Genomic DNA, 18,573 nt, shown 5'->3' on the forward strand with positions numbered 1-18,573 from the left:
CCGTATCCATTTGGGTTCTTATTTAGGATTTCATTTTTCAATTACCGTAGAATAGAAATCGAGGGTATATGCGACTTTTCAAGTTTTAGTTCGTGTATAAGCAATTTATTTTTTCCTTATCATGCAAAGAGCAATTTCGAAAAAATCTCACGATGAGTCACCTCAAATTATTATCTCCTATCCAATCGGGCCCTTATTTAGGGTTTCATTTTTCAATTACCGCAGAATAGAAATTGAGGGTATATGCGTCTTTTCAAGTTTCAGTTTGTGTATATGCAATTTCTTTTTCCTTACCATGCAAGGAGCAATTTCGAGAAACCTCACCATGAGTGCGCAATTGTTTGCCCCTTATACCGCTGAAACGCAGTTTCCCCTTCGTCAAATACCCAACCCGTCCTCCTCACTCCTCAGTTACCCAGAGAGAGAGAGAGAGAGAGAGAGAGATGGCGTCGGCTTTGAGATCAGCGATGCTTCGCCACATCCGAGTGCCTGTTACTGAAACCCTAACCCTAAATGGGTCGAAATGGAACCTCTTCAACAACGTACGATCGATGTCGTCCCACGACGATCATATCACTAAAGAAGAAGTCATCCACAGGGTCCTCGACGTCGTCAAGAGCTTCCCCAAAGTCGACCCTTCCAAGGTCGGTCACTCAGTCATTCAACGCTTCCTCTTTCATTTTCCTCACTCGATTTACTCCTGTTTGGTTGCTGACAAAATGTACGAAAACAAAAAACTGAGAATTGAAATGAATGCCTTGGTTTTACTTCATTATCTTCAATGAATCGTAGGATGTGTAGGGAAAGTGTCCTATAATCGTTTGGCCTCGTCTATAATTTCTTTTGTTTCCGTCTTCATCAGTAATTTCGTTTGGTTCCCGAGAAAATGTAGGAAAACGGGAAACCGATAAATGAAGGATTGAGATGTAAACTACAACACATTGCAACTTTTCTGATTACTTCACATGTTTTTGCTTTATGGTAAACTAACAATTTTAAGGCTGTATTTAGATCAGGGTTTTGTGGTGGGCAAGGTCGGAATAAGGATTTTGAATTCGGGGTGGCAAAATTAGAAGAAACCAACCATTAAAATCCTTAACACCAAGAGAACACACATGTTCTATGGCTAATTGTTCATAATGCCGAAAGAAAAGTACACATGTTCTAAGTGTTTTTTGCTTGGCTTTATTTAAATATATTTTTGCTTGGCACATATGTTCTAAGGTTAATCATTCATCAATATCGAATAAAAATAGTTCTACGATCAACTAAAATCAACCCAAGGCATTTTTTCAAATCCTGAAAACAAGGTGGATTTGTATTTGGTTTTAGAGAGAGAAGAATGTGGACAGAGGGAGGACGCAAGAAAATAACAAGGATGGTTATGCTTATTTTAAGGTTCCAAAAGCAAAAATCGCACTAGATTCTCTTAACTAATTTCAAATTATCATTTTAAGTAGGGTTTAATTTTTAAAAAAACACTAGACTCCCGTTAACAAACAAGGTTTAAAGTTGGCACAATTCACTTTGACACCTTGTGCTTTGGCCCATGTGCGGTTTCGCTGTCTTACATTTGATTATCAGTTAACAGAACTTGCAAATGACCTTAATACCCTTGTCTCCTTCCTCTCACTCATAGAGATATGCAAATGCATATACATGTACATATGTATACATATATTATCTAGTATCTACAACTACAATATAAAAAATAGTGTTTGTAGGATAACAGAACAGATCAAGGATTCAAGCAAAAATGAAGAACTTGGATCAAGCATTCAAAAATTGAGCATTGCATATGATGAACTCGGATATGTATCACATAACCAAACTATCGCATTAGGAATCTACGGGTCACAGCCACAAAATATAGTTTAGGTTATTTGCAATGCAAATGCTATCGAGTTAGTTTGCACTATCGGTTTTAACTTTTAATTATATAAGTCTCTCTAATCAGTCGAGTATGGAAAAGATAATTATCACTTACCGTAATTGGAACTTCTCCACCTAATAATCTAAGATTTTGTGTTGGATCTAAATTTTTTAAATGATATCAAAGCGGGGTTCATTCCACACGATGACAAACCCGATAGAAAAATTACACTTGGACCTCAAAAAAGTTGATATGTATATGTGATGATAGACCTCAAAAGTTGTTGCAAGAGAAGTATGATATATATTGTTAGGTAATATAAGTCCCACATTGGTTAGGTATTGGCATCAGCAATGACTTACTCTACTGTTGAGGCCTCTCCAACTAATAACTTATGCTTCGAATTTGGATCCAAAACTGATCAAAAAAAAAAAGAAAAAGTTGGATCCAAATTTTTACCAAATTTAGAGATTTACATGGAATTTTTACCGATATGATTGATAAATTTGATTATGCAACCTTGGTTACTCATTTGGAGCTAAAAATAAGGGAATGCGTGGTATTTTGTTGCTATTGATTTAGTTGCTATGACTTGTACCTAGTTGTACCTGTTGTGGAATGTTATTGGTGGGGTGGTGTGAAGGTGAAAGGGTTCTTCACATGTACTCTAATCATCATTTCTATCTCTACTGTTCAAGAATTCGTTCATTTCTTGACAGACCTTAATTTTCCCTTCAAAATTTAATATTCAGTTACTTAATATACCTTGATATTCTAATCATTGGTCGTATTTTAAGATATGGTACTGTATGTTCAACATTTCCCTAACGTGTTTGTGTCCTAGTTTTAGGAGAAATCACATGCCGGGGTGTCCGTGTCCCGTGGTTGTATCTGTGTTTTATACTATTAGATTTGGATAATCAAAATTGGTTTATTTTGAACTAAGGTTGGAAAGAAGATAGGAGGAACCAAAATGAAGTGAAGTATGGTTGGAGATGCTCAATGGCTTGTGTAGATATTGATATGCTTTACCTTTTAATAAACGATATTGGAACGCAGCAATGCTAGAGTTGTTTTAGTTTCTAATCTAAATAGTTAAATAAAGTTGTGGAGTTATGTTCCATAAGCTTATATAGGATTTGGACATTCAAACATTTAGAAGGCCATGTTGGTTTTTAATTTTTTTTTTTTTTGTTGGTAATTTACATTGGCATTTACTACAGTCTGATTTGATTGCTCTTTAACTCGTGAAAGTTTGTGTTCCAATCCACATTTCTGGCAGTGGAATTCTTGGAGTCAGTTTATGACATAGTTGCTAAAATCTTACAAACATGATTCCAATCTTATGATTCGAAACCATTGTGATGTGAGAAACCCACTTTGGGGTGGGGTTGGGATTGGGATTGGGGTGAATTCATTGGGCCCCTTCTGTTCTTTATTTTTGTTTGGAAATCATGTTCTTTATTCTTTTTGCCCCGTTCTATTGTCCTTGAGATGAATCAACTCTTCATGCTTTCAACCCCAACCTTTCAATAGAAAAACATTCCTCTCTCTACAAGACTTCGTCTATGTATTTGACTTTACCTTGGTATTTATGCTCACGATAAGAAGCCATGCCTTTTACTTTGAAGATGAATGTTTTGGAGTTATTAATTGAGGGGGTTGAAAATATACTTGGTTGGTTTGTTTCACCATTTGAATTGAGTTTTGGGTGCGTTATATGATTGAGTTTCATCTTCTTCTTTCCTTTTCGTAGTTTCAATTGTTTTGAAATGGATTTCCCCAAATGGTGGTGGTGTAGCTTTCCTCTTGGTTTGATAGAAAACCCATATCAAACGTAACAATATCATCGGCAAGTCTCATTGCCATCACTACAGCTATATTCGTAATTGAGGTTGTGAATAATGTATCGTCAAAGGTACCTTTTTTGTTATTGGTACGCACAATATGTACCGGTAGCAACACATTTTGTGTGCCATCTCAGATACGCTACCATAAATGTTATAGCTCCATAATTGATACTTATCTTATGTTTTTTTCTTGCATTATTGGTTTCATGTAAAAAAAATTAGATCTTATTTACATTATTTGTGTTCGTGGTGTTACTTAATGGGGTGGTGTTTGCATTATTTGTGTTCGTGGTGTTACTTAATGCCATGGGAAACACACCGTTGGAATCCCTTTGGATTCCATGGAGAATTAAGTCTCTGATACCGTCTGTGTGTGTGGGTGGGTGTGGGTGTGGGTGTGGGTGTGGGGGGGGAGATCAAATCAGTGGCATTCTCCAATAAAGTGCCACAAAGCAAACTTCTTTGATTATCTCATGAGATAGGAATCTAATATAGTCGCAGAAGGTTCCATACTCTGTACTGCAGAAAGCACTGGCTTATGCAAATGTTTGTTTCTTTTGAAATTGCATCCGGTACTGGAACACGAGTTTTTCGCAAAATGTAACTGGAGCTAAACTAACTGTGCATTATACTTGCTAGTTGTAAAAACGTTATGTACTGGTGGAATTCACCACCTTGATGGTAATATTGTTAAATCTGCATTTAGTGAATATGGTAGGTATGACCCAGAACGGGTCAATAGGGAAAGGTATTAGCCACCTTGATAGTAAAATTGAAATTACAGCTCCTTCTGTATTTATCTGCAGGTGGCCCCTGATGTCCATTTTCAGAAGGATTTGGGATTGGATAGCTTAGACAATGTGGAAATTGTAATGGCCCTAGAAGAGGAGTTCAAGCTCGAGATTCCAGACAAAGAAGCTGATAAGATTGACTCCTGTACTCTTGCAATTGAGTATATCCATAACCATCCAATGGCTAGTTAATGTTTGCTAATTTCTATAATTTGGGATCTATCATCTTTCTGTAAGTTTTAAAATCTTTAAAAACAGGACTGTTCAAGCCCTGTCTCTCTTTGACTTCTTGGGTATTCGTAGTGACTTTGAACCCTGTAAAGGGATGGCAATAATTGGAGTTCTCTCTGATCAGAGTTAAGTTTGTAGAACTGCTTTTTGTGGTTGGTTATGCTTCTGCATGACAAGATTTGATAAGAGATGTTTCTATTCACATGTCATTCTGACTCTTTTGTTATGTTATACTTAGTTTCCGATATGTGAAGGATCCATTTTGGACCAAACTATTTCTGTTTTCCATGGTTAAGCTATGGGATCTAGTCCTGATAGGGCCTTGTTTCTGGATGAGGTTATGCAGATGTGTGTTACTTGTCTTGATGAGAAGCAGAAGGGGAAATCAAGTTAGCGGGCAACATGGGTTGGACAAAATGCGTAATGTTGCTCAACTCTCTCTCTCTGCGGCCACTGTAATTGTATACTTGACTGTTAGAATCGCTCCAGAATTGCTTTATGGTGTCATATTTATCTCTCTTCTATGGACTTTTTTATTATTTAGGGTTCTTGTATGAACTTCTCGGTTTGTTGAGATTCAACATGTTCTGGAAGCGAACTGTTACTCTCTGTTAATGGAGTTCTGTTATTATTATTATTTTTTTTTTGCGGAAAATAAGTTTTGCATTTGTCGCTAAAATACATCCCTTCTTCATTTGGGATATTTCGTACTTGTAGTGCATGCTTGTTGGAAGGGAATGTTCATTTGTACTGTGAAAATATTGGTTCCGTACCCATGTCTCTTTGATATTGGAGCATATGTTTCAGCGTCTAGTACAGTGCATGGTTTTATGGTCCCCTTTTAATTGATGTCATGCTTATGACTGAATTACACACGCTATGAATGTGGGTTTGACCTTTCTCTATGGCCTCTGTTTCGGAAATGAAAGTTCACTCACTTTCTTTAGTTGCTCAATTCATTTTTAACTTGCTGACAGCAATTGTTAAGTAGGGAATTCTCCTGTGGAAGTCTGTCCAATGCTGTAAAAGTTTTTTTCCGAAAAGGTTTTTCAATGTTTTGCCCTATGTAGGGCAAAGCACTTAAACAATTATCATCATCTTATGTATCACAAGTTTATTAGTCGAGTTTCTTGGAGATGCTTGGCCCGGGTTCAAATATTTTCAATAAAGTTCTGCAAGTATTTACCTGTTAACGTCAAAATTAGTCACTGAGCATTATACACAATAGATAGAGCCTCGTAAAGGTTATGGCTCAAATCATGATTGGGGTGATTTCAACAGTGATACTAGGTTTGCCCTTCTTATTTTGTTTCTTTATGTTTTCCGGCAATACAAGGGCTTAAATTGTGCTAGAATGTTTTTTACATTTTGAAGTCAAGTTTCATCTTCATTAGCTACATTCGTGAAGGCATACAATATGTTTGGAATCAGGAGAAAGTTTCAATTCTTGCTTTACTGGCTGGATGTGGGAAACAGATTAGTCGTACATCAATTCTTCCTTCTAATCTGTGATCAGTCATCAGCGATTTGATTGATATCTATGTGTTTACCATTTACTGCTTACTGTTTATTTCTTTCCAAAAATTTTAGACTGTAAACAGTTGTAACTCTTGTAGGCAGTCATATAATGGAGCAAAAGAAGTGTATCATTTCATTTCTCCTTTAGGCACCACATCTTGTAGCTGGCTACCATCTAGAGACTCCCCAACCTTCGGCCAATAACTTAGGCAGCTGTTGAGCACCTGATGACTCCCCTCGCCCCTGGCGGTCTCTTCCGGCCACCCCCTCATTTGTTTTCAAAACAAATTTTGGAAACACTTGGATGTACATAACATGTCTTTTTTGTTTTTGTTTTCGTATGAAGATCACGGAAAACTTGTTTCATTTAGTAAACAGTAGACACAAACCAGGAAACTGAAAACATTACCAAAAAGTCTATTCCACTCGTTTTATTTGATTTAATCCACTCGCAGAGAAAGAAACACAAGTAATTAAAATTCTTGAATTTTTATGTAGAGCTTTTTTCTACTATCTTTAACTAGAAATTCAGTTAAGCTCTTAGCTTAGTACTCCCTTTTCCAAAGCACACTCAGAATGTAGAGTGCATTTCCAGACAACTGAAGTGCATCAAACCAGACCTATGTCCTTCGACCCATCTTCACAACTTGAAATATAAGAGGCAACTGCAGTAACTTCCTAGTACTTCTGAGACTTGTAATCATCAACTGCCTTTTCTAGGTCACTTTTTGTCTCGGAGTACGTCTCCAAACAGTCATTCAAGCATGTATTGAAGTATGGCCCTGAACTATTGTTCTTCATAGCTTTGATGATAGAGCTCCTTGTGTCAGTTGCATTCTTCATAATAAGGCCGAGTGACATTGGATACTAGGGTAGTAGTTCTCGTCCCATGCTGCTTGAAGGGACGTTTTGCAGAACTTATAATTCACAGCTGAAGTGTCTCGGGATATTAATTTGCAGGTGTCACGGATGACTTTGTTGCTGTTGCAAAATTGAAGGCCAACAGGAGGGAGAGAGAGAGAGAGAGAGAGAGAGAGAGAGAGAGAGAGAGAGAGAGAGAGAGAGAGAGAGAGAGGAAATGTTTCATATTCTTGTTGGGTATGACATTTTGTGCTAATAAGAATGGCAATATATAGTTGTGGGCAAATGGGTTGTCACAGAGAGGTGAACAAACTTCTTGAATGAAAAGCACGAGTGATTTGAAGACCTTATTGTTAATGTTTCAATGGATTATCTGACATGTTTAATTTGTTGCTAACATGTAGTGGTACTGGCACATGTAAAATAGCACTTGTTGCTTATTGGGTTGATAAAAAGTAGTACCGAGTGCTGAGTTATGGAGAGCTAGATACTCTCTCTCTCTCTCTCTCTCTCTCTCTCTCTCTCTCTCTCTCTCTCTCTCCACTTTTGTGAAGAGAATGATTTCTGAGATTCTAAGTTCTAACCATGTCATCATTCCATACCAGGACTGTAATTAGGACCTCTTATTGGGTTGGTGCATATCTTGATGGTATTCAGATATACGATGGGTATTTGATCATTTTGTGACTCAACAGATATCAGTGATTCATTGACCATCTTGGTTTTGGGGGTATGGCTGGAGTGGAGATGAACTGAAACTAGCTTGGTACCAACCTGACTTAATATACAAGATCATTATCTTTATTTAAACAGCATTGCTATGGTAGGAACTCCTAAGAGAAAGAGTAGTTGAAGAGTATACATAGAATTGTTTAGGGTTGTGTTAGGTTAATATTTCACTTTGTGTTCGGAGATTAGGAGAGAAGAGGTAAAAGAAAGAACTTTTCCTGACCCAGTCTCCTGTTCCAATAACCGAAGATGAAAGAAAGGGAGATGTAAGTGGGGGAGTGGCAAATCAAAGAGGTGGGAATTGGGTTTTTCAAGGGGAGGAAGGAACGGGGGCGGAAGATGTGGGTGTTGCCATGATGGGGCAAGGGTTGGGACTGTCCAGAGGGCGGGGAGAGCTGGAGGCAACACCGAACATGGGAAGGAGCTGGAGGTTGGGGCACAGGGATGGGGTTGGAGTGGCGGCAGCCAACAGTGGTTTGGGAAGGAGGTGGGTTGAGTGTCGAGAGACATTTTATTTGATTTTAGGGGTTATGTAATAAGTACTTTTTGTATTCTTTTGTGTGTGTGTGTGTGTGTGTGTGTGTTTTCTTTTACAAAAAAGATGAAAGAAATGGTACCGTTGTCTCCTATTCTCTTTATCCTCTTTTGTTTGAAAGTAAGTTACCCAACAAGAGGGATGGATTGCATTCTCGTTTTAGTTCGTTTCTTCTCTCTTCGAACTTAGGTCACCTATGGTTTTCTTTTCTCTCCTAATTTCTGAAAGAATTGGAGGTCTGCTGAAAGAAAACTTTCAGCACATGCTTTTACCAATTACCACAAGATGTGCATTCGTATCACTTTGTAACCAACATTATCACGACAAATCGTTCAACATACCCTGTGTTTGTGCTGATGTTTTATTGAACCTTCAGAGATGTGGCTTTCCAAGTGCAATTTTTACATGCATATGCAGCTGAAAATATTTCAACAGGGAATGGAGAATCCTTTGGGCACCAGCTGGAAGAGGGAGAAACCTTAGCTGTTTTTATTCTACCAATGCTTATAATTATGCTAGATTGCTTCTTACTAGTTCATCGAAGTTATCTTCTTCAGTGATATTCTGTGAAGGCATATATTGTATATGAACGCCTAAAAATTGTTCAAATATTCTCTTTGCTTCGTATGCCAAACGAACTATTCTCGACCCACTGTAATTTTCCTTGATATTTAACACTGCTCCAACATGGCTTTCTGTTTCATATATCCGTGCCAGTGTGCCACAGACTTTGTCATTTGTGGTGGTGTTCATGTATTCATGTAGGGAATGATTATTGGGATTCTTAAGTAAAACTTTTAGGTTTCGTGAAATTTGACTTGATCTTGACTGTGTGATTAATTTTATTCTCTCTGAATGCAATTAGTTAGGCAACATTTTGTTATTTTAGTTAAAGGAAAAAAAGATATCCTCTTCATTCATGATGTATCATTTAGTGGTTATGCTTTTGAAATGAAAATTTTTCTTCCTGATTTTGATTGTGGATATTGGCTCCCTGCCTCGTGCCTCTCCTTGATTTTGGAGCACTTGTTGCGTTTTCTGGTTCCCCTTTGAATTCATCTTGTGCAATTTACTTGAATACACCCTCCACAAGAGTAGATAGTTGCTCAAATTCCCATCTAGTTTGCAGCATAGCAACTGTTTGTTCTCTGGTTTCAATATTGTCCAATTTGGTACAATTTGCTTCAAAGGTGAAAGGTTTTGAGTGTACCTGGCCTGTATCGGTCAAATTACTTTACCAGTTGCAATAGTTTCTCTGTTCCGATTTCGTTAGACAAGTGTCTTGGATATGCAAGTGGTTCAAATATAAGACTATAATACGGCCTCCACTAGCTTACATTACCAAACACCCTTATTCAAAATGAAGGCAGACCTCTTATAGGGGTGGCTCAATTGATGATTTGGGGGATGGATCGTTTATTTTTCCCACTGTTCCTTTTTGATTTTCCATAAGACCTATTCTTGTACTTATACTATATTGCTTCTTACCACTTGGAGATCGACTTTGTTAGTCATTGCCTTGATTTTTTTTTTTTTTTGAAGCATACGATATTTTGAATGAGAAGAAAGCTTCAGTTTCTTGGTTTACTAGCAGTTTATGGGTAATTGATGATATATCTATTCCTCCATCAATAAATTGTGATTAGTAGTTATCTGTGATTTGATAGAAGAAACTGAGATGCCATCTAACGATGATTTGATTGCGTAGCAATTGTTTATGATTATGGGGAAATTTTGATGACATCAACTATTTTGGTTCTGGATATTATATAGGGCAAAGTCCAATATTATATACCTGTCTTTTTTTGTTTATTGTTTTTCCTCTTGCATTATCTATATCTACTCCACTTACAGAGAAAGAGAGACAAAATAGTATTCTTGAGGTCTTCAGGTATCTTGAACAAGATCTTTAGTTAAGCTCTTATGCTTTGTACTATCTTTAGCTAAGCATTTTCAGAATGTTAACTGCTATTGTAGACAACTGAAATGCGTCATTGTTTCTTTCCATTAGCGGAGAAGCCAGGCCTCTGTCCTTGAACCTGTCTTCACAAGTGGTAAGAGAAGTGAGTACTGCATTTGTTCCTTCACTAGCCTCCTGGTACTTCCGGGACTTGTAGTCATCCACCACCTCTTCTAGGTCACTGATGGTATTGGAGTAAAGTTCCAAACAGTCACTCAAGCATGCATTGAGGTCTGGCTCTGAAGTATCATCCTTCAAATCTTCAATGTAGCTCTTTGTGTTGGTCACGTTCTTCATAATGAGCTCAAGTGTCACGGACCCCATGGTTGCGAGACTAGGGTAGTAGTCCTCGTCCCAAGCTGCTTCAAGTGAAGTCTTACAGAACGCATACTTCACTTTTGGAGTGTCCTTTGATATTAGTTTGCAGGTGTTTCGGATTAGCTTGTTGCCTGTTGCACCATGGAAGGTGAACAGGAAGAAGAAGAGGGGGAAAAGAGAGAATAAAGACCTCATTTTTCTTGTTGTGTGGTGTGGGGTATTCTGTTGTATCATATCAGAATGACAGTTTATAGTCGTGGGGAAAATGGGTTGTCATAGTGAGTCTGAAACAAAGTTGTTAGTGGATGAAGGTAGGAATGAATGTTTTGAAGGCTTTCTGGCTGCTGTCTCAATCGACTGTGTGATATGTTTCATTGTTTGCTAATATTTGGTGGTTCCGGCACATGCAAAATCTGATGGCCATTGTTTTTCTGGTGGATATAAAGTGCACAAGGCTCCCCCTTAAAATAGTTTTAGAAACAAATTAGTCGTGATTACATATTTGTATTGGGAAATGATTTCCACTCTCCCTTCTTTATATCCACACTCCTTTTTTTGTCTTTTAGTGGAAAAATTCATACACTTTCAACACTAAAAAAAAAAAAAAAAAACAGAGAGAAAGAAAAAGAGGATTGTGGATATCAACAAAGGGAGTGTGAAAATCACTCCCCTTTGTATTTGGCATTAGATCCTGAGAACCTAGTGACGTCACTTCTTCCATAGGGAGTCTTACTAGAATTACAGCCCCTGCTGTCCATTTGGTAGGAAGTTCAGATTAGATAGCTTAGATAGTGAGTCAAACGGAGATGGCATGAAAACTGAGTTACTAACTAGCCATTGGATGGTTATAGATATACCAATTGATAGAATAAATAAGAGGTGATATCATCTTCTGCTTTATCTGAAATCTCTAGCTTGAACTCCTCAATTGGGCCATTACAATGCTGGTAAGAGTACTTTTTGAAAACCGTGAGAGAGAGAGAGAGAGAGAGAGAGAGAGAGAGGTTCTGATAGTTCGAATAATCTGCCTTGACTGGAAATGCCCCCTTTTAATTATGCCCTTTGGAATGAAATGTTTCCAAGCTCATTTGAACAGTGGATACTGGTTCATTTAAACTGTGGAAAATGGTTCTCTACCTCCTCTCCCCCTTTAATTTTTGAGCACATTTGGCACGTAGTAGTTCAGCGCAAAGTTTCATTGTTCCTACCTTGAATCCATTTGGGAATTAACATGAATTACTTCCTCTAGATAGCTGGAATGATCTTTTCTCCGCAGAATTTGTGGCAATGAAAGCTGAGTCCTATCTTTATTTGCTCAAATTTGTTTTCTTGGCTTGGAGCATAACAACCGATTAGTAGTGAATGTTCGATCGGAAATTGTCCAATTTGGTAAAAATCTTTCTAGATGAAAGGTTTTGAATTTCCCAGCTAATATCAAGCCCTAGAAGTCTATGCAGCTCTCTAGGAGATGTTCGAATTGGGTTCAAAGTTCAAACCTTTCAAAACGCTGCAACACTTCTTTCACACTGAACAGTAACCCATAGGTCCCATAATGGCAGATCTTCATACAATTTATTACAAAAAAAGGAATTGCATCTTGCGGGGTATGGATAAAATCCATAGTTTGATGAATGAATTATCGCATCTTGTTCTGGACTCTGATAGTGATGCCAGGTTTATCCTTCAAATTTGTTTATTTATGTTATTCCAGAATAGCAATGCTTATGTTTATACTGGATTACGTCTTACCACTTTTTTTTTGTTTGAGAATGGTCTTACCACTTAAAGACAGTTCTATCTCTTTCTTTTTCGATGAAGGCATACATGATACGAGTGTTTGGATGAGCAAGTGCCTAGGCATGTACTTTTCTCTTAAAATGTGTACTGAGATGTCAGCTTATAACTATTTTGGTTTTTAGTAGTCGATAATGATACTCATTTATTTCAGCTAACTCACAAGGGACAGTTTCAAGTCTATTTATAGCCGAAATTTTGAATCAACTAGCTTGGCTGCACTCTGTTATATTGTATTGCCTGTATTCTGCTTTGTTTGGATTTATATCCTTTGCGTTATTTTGTCGTGTCTTCATTTTGATATATACTATTTGCGTTATCATGATTTATTTCACCCGCAGAGAAAGTGAGAAAGACAAGCAACTAAGACTCTTGACCATTTATTTATTACTAGGCAGGTTACTGCTTCTCCATCAATGGTGCATGCTCAAGATGTGAAGTGCTATTGCAGTCAACTGAACTGCCTTGTTGTATCTTTTTGTTAGTGGTGAAACTAGACCTCTGTTCTTGAACCGTTCTTCACAAGTAGTAAGAAAAGCAAGGGCTGCAGTTGCTTCTTCTCTTACTTCTGTGTACTTCTGAGACTTGTAACTCTTCACTGCCTTCTCCAGCTCATCAATTGCATCCGAGTGAAGTTTGAAGCAGTCCTGCAAGCGTGTCCTGACATGCGGCTGTGAACTATTGTTCTTCCATGCTTTAATCTGATATTCGACGATATAGCTACTTGTGTCCGTAACACTGTTTTTTACGAGTGTGAGTGATACAGAACCAAGTGCTTCAAGATTCGGGTAATAGTACCTCTCCCAAGCTGCTTGAAGGGACGTTTTACAGAAGTCGTACTTCACGTTTGAAGTGTCTTGTGATATAAGTTTGCAGGTGTCGCGGATGAGTTTGTTGCCTGTTGCACCATGGAAGGTCAATGGGAACAAGAGTAGAAAGAGCGAGATGGGGAAGAGAGAGAAGAAAGAGAACCTCATTTTTCCAGGGTGCTGGTGTGGTGTTGTGTTGTGTCAGAATGAAAGTTTATAGTCGTGGGGAGAATGGGTTGTTATAGTGAGTCTGAAACAAAGTCTTATCGAACGAAAGGAGTAATGTTTTGAAGGCTGTCTGGTTGATGTCCAAATCGACTTTGTGATGTGTTTCATTGTTCGCGAACGGGTGCTAGCACATGTAATATCTTCAAAATTTGATTGGGATGTGAGAGATCGACAGTTTGTTAAGGATTGGGTGATTTGGACAGAAAAGAAAAAGAAAATGATCACTCTACTATCTCGTCACCTGTCTGGATGGGTTAAGCGCACTCCAACAGTAGGGGATGGCAACTTTACCGTAATTGGTGAGTACCCGAACCGATCCAGACTTATCACGTAGTTTTTCTTTTTCTTTTTTTGAACTTTTGTTGCCCGTGGAGCTGTATTTGGAACCAAATTGAACTGAAATTGAACAGAAATAGATCCGGATAATATGCTAGAGCTACTGAATTAGTACCAATCATAAAGTAACCTAGTAAATAGCCGTAATCAACAGTTTAATTTCATTCTAGTTTTTACGGCGTAAAGCAAAGGTTGTTATTCACAATTTGCGCATAAAAATACGTTTGACGAGATTTTCGACATTACCCTTGTTATTTAGAATTCGTGACTTCCAAAATAGAATGCCGAATAAACAAAATGGGACCTTGTTATTTAGAATTCGTGACTTCCAAAATAGAACGCCGAATAAACAAAACGGGATAGAGAGAGTGATTTTTAAGATACTTTTTAAAGTTATTCTCGGCCTAAAAAGAGAAGCATAAGCGTTGGCAAATAAGTTGGCGAATTCCTTGAGAAGCCATAATTTTGAAACCGTTATCGAAAAGATGTTGTCAGACACGACAAGAGCAATCATGTATGGGCATATTCTATGCGTTTAGTAACTGCTATGGACGCATATAGATGCGAAAGAATCCGGTAGCTATCACTTAGGGATGAAGCAAGGGAGAGGCCAGTAGGGGCGGTCGCCCCTATAAGGGAAAAAAAGAAACATTACTATTATATGTAAAAAAAAAAAAAAAATTCCTATGAAAGCATATAGGCTTGCCTCTGTGTAGAATTTTGAAAAAAAAATATAATTGTATCTTTTGAACTACGAGGATACCAACATTAATTACTAAAAGCTAATAGCTAAAATATAACAAAAAATAAAACTATAGGGTTAATATTGTGAATATTCAAGTAATAAACTTTCACCTTTCATTAGATAGGTTTAGTGTTTTATAGTTTTATTTCTTTTTGCCCTAAAATCTCAATGGCACATCAAATCCCCTCTCTCTCTCTCTCTCTCTCACACTCTCTTTTGGCACAAACATTCCCAATCGTTAAAACTTCAAAGGCAATTTTGAGAAAATAGAGATAAAGGAAACCCTAAGCAATTTTGGTGAAATTTAAGTTGAAGGTATGTCTTTTCCCAATTGTTGTTCTAGACTTCTTCTAATTCTTTGTTTTTTGACTGGTAAAATCAAGTAACATGAAAGTCCATGTACCAAATTCGTCCAGTTATGATGAATGAAAAAAAAAGATGAACAATAAAGAAAAATAAGACACATACATCAAGAATGATCTCATTAGTTAAACCGATTTATGTATTTATATTATTTTGAGTTTTAATGTATTTACGTGATTATGCATGTGTATTTATATTTTTTTCTCGCATGCACGGTCGCCCCTGCGTAGTGAAATTCCTGGTTCTGTCCCTGAGCACTAGCAGATGTGTCTGAAATTGTCCCGTGCACGTGGGTTCCACACGGTACATGTGGAGATCAAACACACAGTTTCAAACATACATGTGTCTGAATCTATGCACATCCGTTCGTGTTCGTGACGTTTTTGATGCGCATTGCGTTGGAAGTATGGGAATCGCAAACGTTGAGACCATAACTACCTCTAAGAGTTCACTTCTGAATCAAGACTACGTACCTAGCACTAGAATTCGACATTATCTAGAGTTGTCGATCAACACTTGGTTTGGAAACAAAGCCTCAGACAAAAGATCAATTATAAGTCACTCTTTCATTGAAATGTCACAATTAAGCTACAATCATTAGCAAGCAATGTTTCCTTGATACTGAGACTAATTACCACAGGGCAACTTACCTCTAAATTGATCAGTTTATCTTAAAGGCTTAGCCTCTGGACATACGTGAGATTGAGTAGTTTAAAATCGGAGCAAAACCCTGAACACCATCGATCTCCCGTACACAAATAATAATCGAAAAAATAAGAATCTATCGCAGAAATACATCGGTGTGATCTTTTAAAAATGCTTAAATAAAAATCATCTTCCTCAAAGAGTAAGTAGTCTCTCAACCCCCTTTTGTTTGTCCCATTCTCTAGAACTTGCGTTTTCTCAGAAAAAATAAGTACGGTAATATTTCTGTGGATACTTAATTTTTTTTTTTTTTGCACCCATTAAAAAAGTCCAATTCGATCTTTTACAATGGCACAAAAAATTACGAAATTTAAGAATATATTTCCCTTCCAAAAAATGTACTATCTTTTTTTAAACAGAGACAAACAAAAGGGGACAGAGTAGCGACTACTAGTAGAAAGAATCAAGAGCCGCGAGAGCCGCTCCCAATCAGGTGCACAATGGAAAGAGCCAACGCAGATAAATGGAAAGTATCATTGTTTCCCTTTGACAATGGAGAAACCACACCTTCCTTCTCCATGAAACCATCTTCACAAGTGGAAGCAGCATCCATTACAGAGGTCAAATGGATGTTGGCATCCACATAATCCTTGGAATTGTATTGTTTCATTGCCTGCTTTGATGAAGATATTGCACCGTTATAAAGACCCAAGCAGTCTTGCAAGCATTCCTTCACAAATGGGTCCAACTTCTTCTTCTTCAATAGCTGTTTGACTTGGCACCTGGTGGACCACCAAAAACCCACTAAACCTTAGAGGTTTTTTTTTTTTAACGGCAAATTGGTTTTTTATTAATCCTTGAAACTGTTACAATGATTATAAAAAGATAAGGAATGATGGCATCAAAGCCTAAGCAAAGTTAAGAACTATCATCTACCCACCCAAGACCCAAATCGTAGGTTAGTACTTGGCTCCAAGAGCAGAGTTGGTATTTGGACTCGAGAGTGGCTCTGTTCGATGGAGTTGTTACATTTTGAGAGGCATATTGAGATACTATTATCATGATCCAAACAGTTAATATTTTTTTAAAATCGCAATCATTACATTATTTGTTTAAATTATCAAGTTGTACATTTGGATCGATGGTTGTTCGGCTAAATAAGCCGAATGGCTTATTTTTTTGTCCTTATTTAAAAAAAATTCGCATTTGTTAGTTTTTCGTCAATTTTTTGGAGATTATTGCTTCGTCATGATGAGAGGAATCTAAAAAATAAAAAATTACGATCGAAACCTAATTTTTTTGAATAAAGAAAAAAATAAGCCAATTTTTTCTTCTTTATTATAAAAAATTGGATTTCGATCATAATTTTTTACTTTTTGAATTCCTCTTGTCATGAATAATCAATAACCCCCAAAAAAATTGACAAAAAAACTAACAAATGCAAAAAAATTTGAATAAAGATAAAAAAATAAACTAAGTGACTTATTTAGCCGAACAACTAAGTGCCACACCGAATGACAAGTTATTATCCTAAAACCGTATTTGTCTTTGTAAGGCAAGGGGCCACTAAACAAGACAAAAGAATGTGCAATGATGTAACAATAAGTCTCTAGATTAAACCATAAAAAACGAGAAGATATAATGAAGTAGTAAAGGAATGTTATAAATCAAAATTTAGATTTTGATAAACCTATCGATATCCGGTGAAGTAACCAGATGAACGGTTTAGATCGACAATTAACGCATCGTGGGGTTCAAAATGATGATGGTGAAAAATTCATAGTTTCCGCTGTCTGCGGAAGGAATTTAATCTCTATATCGAACATGCACGATCTAAGAGAGTCACAAAAATTAAGTAGAAAAATAGCCGAAAAGCACCTAAAAATGCAAAAGACCGACTTTTTATTTTTTAATGTGAGGGGTGGTTATATCATATGCATGGTTTGAAATATCCGTGAAACAATACAATATTGGTATCCGCTGATACGTATACATGGTATCGTCTGTGATGACTGATACGGTCAAAATTACGGCCAAAATGGGCGGTTATGTAAGGTTGGTATGTGTGATATGTTGTGCGAAATTTTAAAAAATTTACATCTCCGATCACCGGTATCGAGTTTATGACATATTTTCACAAACTAACGGAAACAAGAGCAAAAAAAGGTGAGAGTTATCAAAGTCTCATCGTTTCTACACCGCAAAACGAAATGGAAAATGAAAAAAAGTATCAAACAGAGCGAGCGCACCTGGTGTCTGTCACGTTGTAATAGACCAGTCGGATAGAGATCTTTCCGAGACCAACGAGGGCAGCGCAGCGGCTGGCGGGGGCTGCCTGGAGGGAAGAAGTGCAGAAACCAAAGTTGACGTTTGGGTCAAATCGTGAGCATGTTTTGCAGGTTTCGTATATGAGGTTTTGGGCTGTTGCTATGCCACCACGGGAGCATGTGAACAAGAAGAGGAGAGAGAGAGAGAAGAGGAAGAGGAGAGAGAGATGCATGGAGATGATGATCCTCATTTGATGTTGTTGTTGTTGGGTTATGGCATTATTCTTGTTTCTTCCCTAAGGGGATGCGGTTTTTATATGTAGTAAAAGGGGAATGGGGAGTGTTTGGATTCCGTGGAGAAACAATTTATCCACGTGACATTGGATGTCTTTATTTGGAAGCATCATTCCAAATCAGAAAGTCTACAGTTTCCGATCGGGAAATCCCGATCGGAATCCCGCCGCCCCGCCGGGCACGCTCCGGTCATCAGACGGCCGATTCCGAGCCGTCCAAAAATTCTAAAAAAAAAAAACCGAGTGGGCCTAAGCAAGAATAAATGGCATCCGACGTGTATAAGTGGCCGATCCAAGTACTCCATTTTTGGCTGATCCAAACACTTCATTTATGGCCGATCCAAACACAAAAATGGAGTGCTTGGATCGGCCACTTACACATGTCGGACGCCGTTTATTCTCGCAAGGCCCACTCGGTTTTTTTTTT

General features: G+C 37.6%; 4 protein-coding genes across 4 annotated transcripts; 1 reads left to right on the plus strand and 3 right to left on the minus strand.

The window, feature by feature from the left end:
* The first annotated feature begins 322 nt into the window (after positions 1-322).
* On the plus strand, positions 323-4,954 carry LOC131318867 (acyl carrier protein 1, mitochondrial). Its single transcript, XM_058348886.1, has 2 exons — positions 323-644; positions 4,530-4,954. The coding sequence occupies exons 1-2, from the start codon at positions 444-446 to the stop codon at positions 4,704-4,706; spliced, it is 378 nt and encodes a 125-aa protein (XP_058204869.1). The 5' UTR covers positions 323-443; the 3' UTR covers positions 4,707-4,954.
* A 5,373-nt stretch (positions 4,955-10,327) lies between these two features.
* On the minus strand, positions 10,328-10,861 carry LOC131329193 (putative invertase inhibitor). The gene has a single exon (XM_058362271.1). The coding sequence runs from the start codon at positions 10,859-10,861 to the stop codon at positions 10,328-10,330; it is 534 nt and encodes a 177-aa protein (XP_058218254.1).
* A 1,845-nt stretch (positions 10,862-12,706) lies between these two features.
* LOC131318872 (putative invertase inhibitor) lies at positions 12,707-13,543 on the minus strand. Its single transcript, XM_058348900.1, has one exon. It carries the CDS (start codon positions 13,435-13,437, stop codon positions 12,874-12,876), a length of 564 nt encoding a protein of 187 aa, XP_058204883.1. The 5' UTR covers positions 13,438-13,543; the 3' UTR covers positions 12,707-12,873.
* Positions 13,544-15,672: 2,129 nt separating this feature from the next.
* On the minus strand, positions 15,673-18,186 carry LOC131318882 (putative invertase inhibitor). Its single transcript, XM_058348909.1, has 2 exons — positions 17,836-18,186; positions 15,673-16,368 (listed from the first exon to the last, which is right to left on the minus strand). The coding sequence occupies exons 1-2, from the start codon at positions 18,102-18,104 to the stop codon at positions 16,050-16,052; spliced, it is 588 nt and encodes a 195-aa protein (XP_058204892.1). The 5' UTR covers positions 18,105-18,186; the 3' UTR covers positions 15,673-16,049.
* Between the last annotated feature and the right edge of the window lie 387 nt (positions 18,187-18,573).

Source organism: Rhododendron vialii, chromosome 1a (genome assembly GCF_030253575.1).
Source record: "Rhododendron vialii isolate Sample 1 chromosome 1a, ASM3025357v1".
Taxonomy (NCBI): domain Eukaryota; kingdom Viridiplantae; phylum Streptophyta; class Magnoliopsida; order Ericales; family Ericaceae; genus Rhododendron; species Rhododendron vialii.

Coding starts and splice junctions, on each gene's coding strand:
- LOC131318872 (XM_058348900.1), bottom strand. CDS start 13,437: ATGAGGTTCTCTTTCTTCTCTCTCTTCCCCATCTCGCTCTTTCTACTC.
- LOC131329193 (XM_058362271.1), bottom strand. CDS start 10,861: ATGAGGTCTTTATTCTCTCTTTTCCCCCTCTTCTTCTTCCTGTTCACC.
- LOC131318867 (XM_058348886.1), top strand. CDS start 444: ATGGCGTCGGCTTTGAGATCAGCGATGCTTCGCCACATCCGAGTGCCT. Junction 645..4,529: donor CCAAAGTCGACCCTTCCAAG/GTCGGTCACTCA, acceptor ATTTATCTGCAG/GTGGCCCCTGATGTCCATTT.
- LOC131318882 (XM_058348909.1), bottom strand. CDS start 18,104: ATGAGGATCATCATCTCCATGCATCTCTCTCTCCTCTTCCTCTTCTCT. Junction 16,369..17,835: donor TACAACGTGACAGACACCAG/GTGCGCTCGCTC, acceptor GTGGTCCACCAG/GTGCCAAGTCAAACAGCTAT.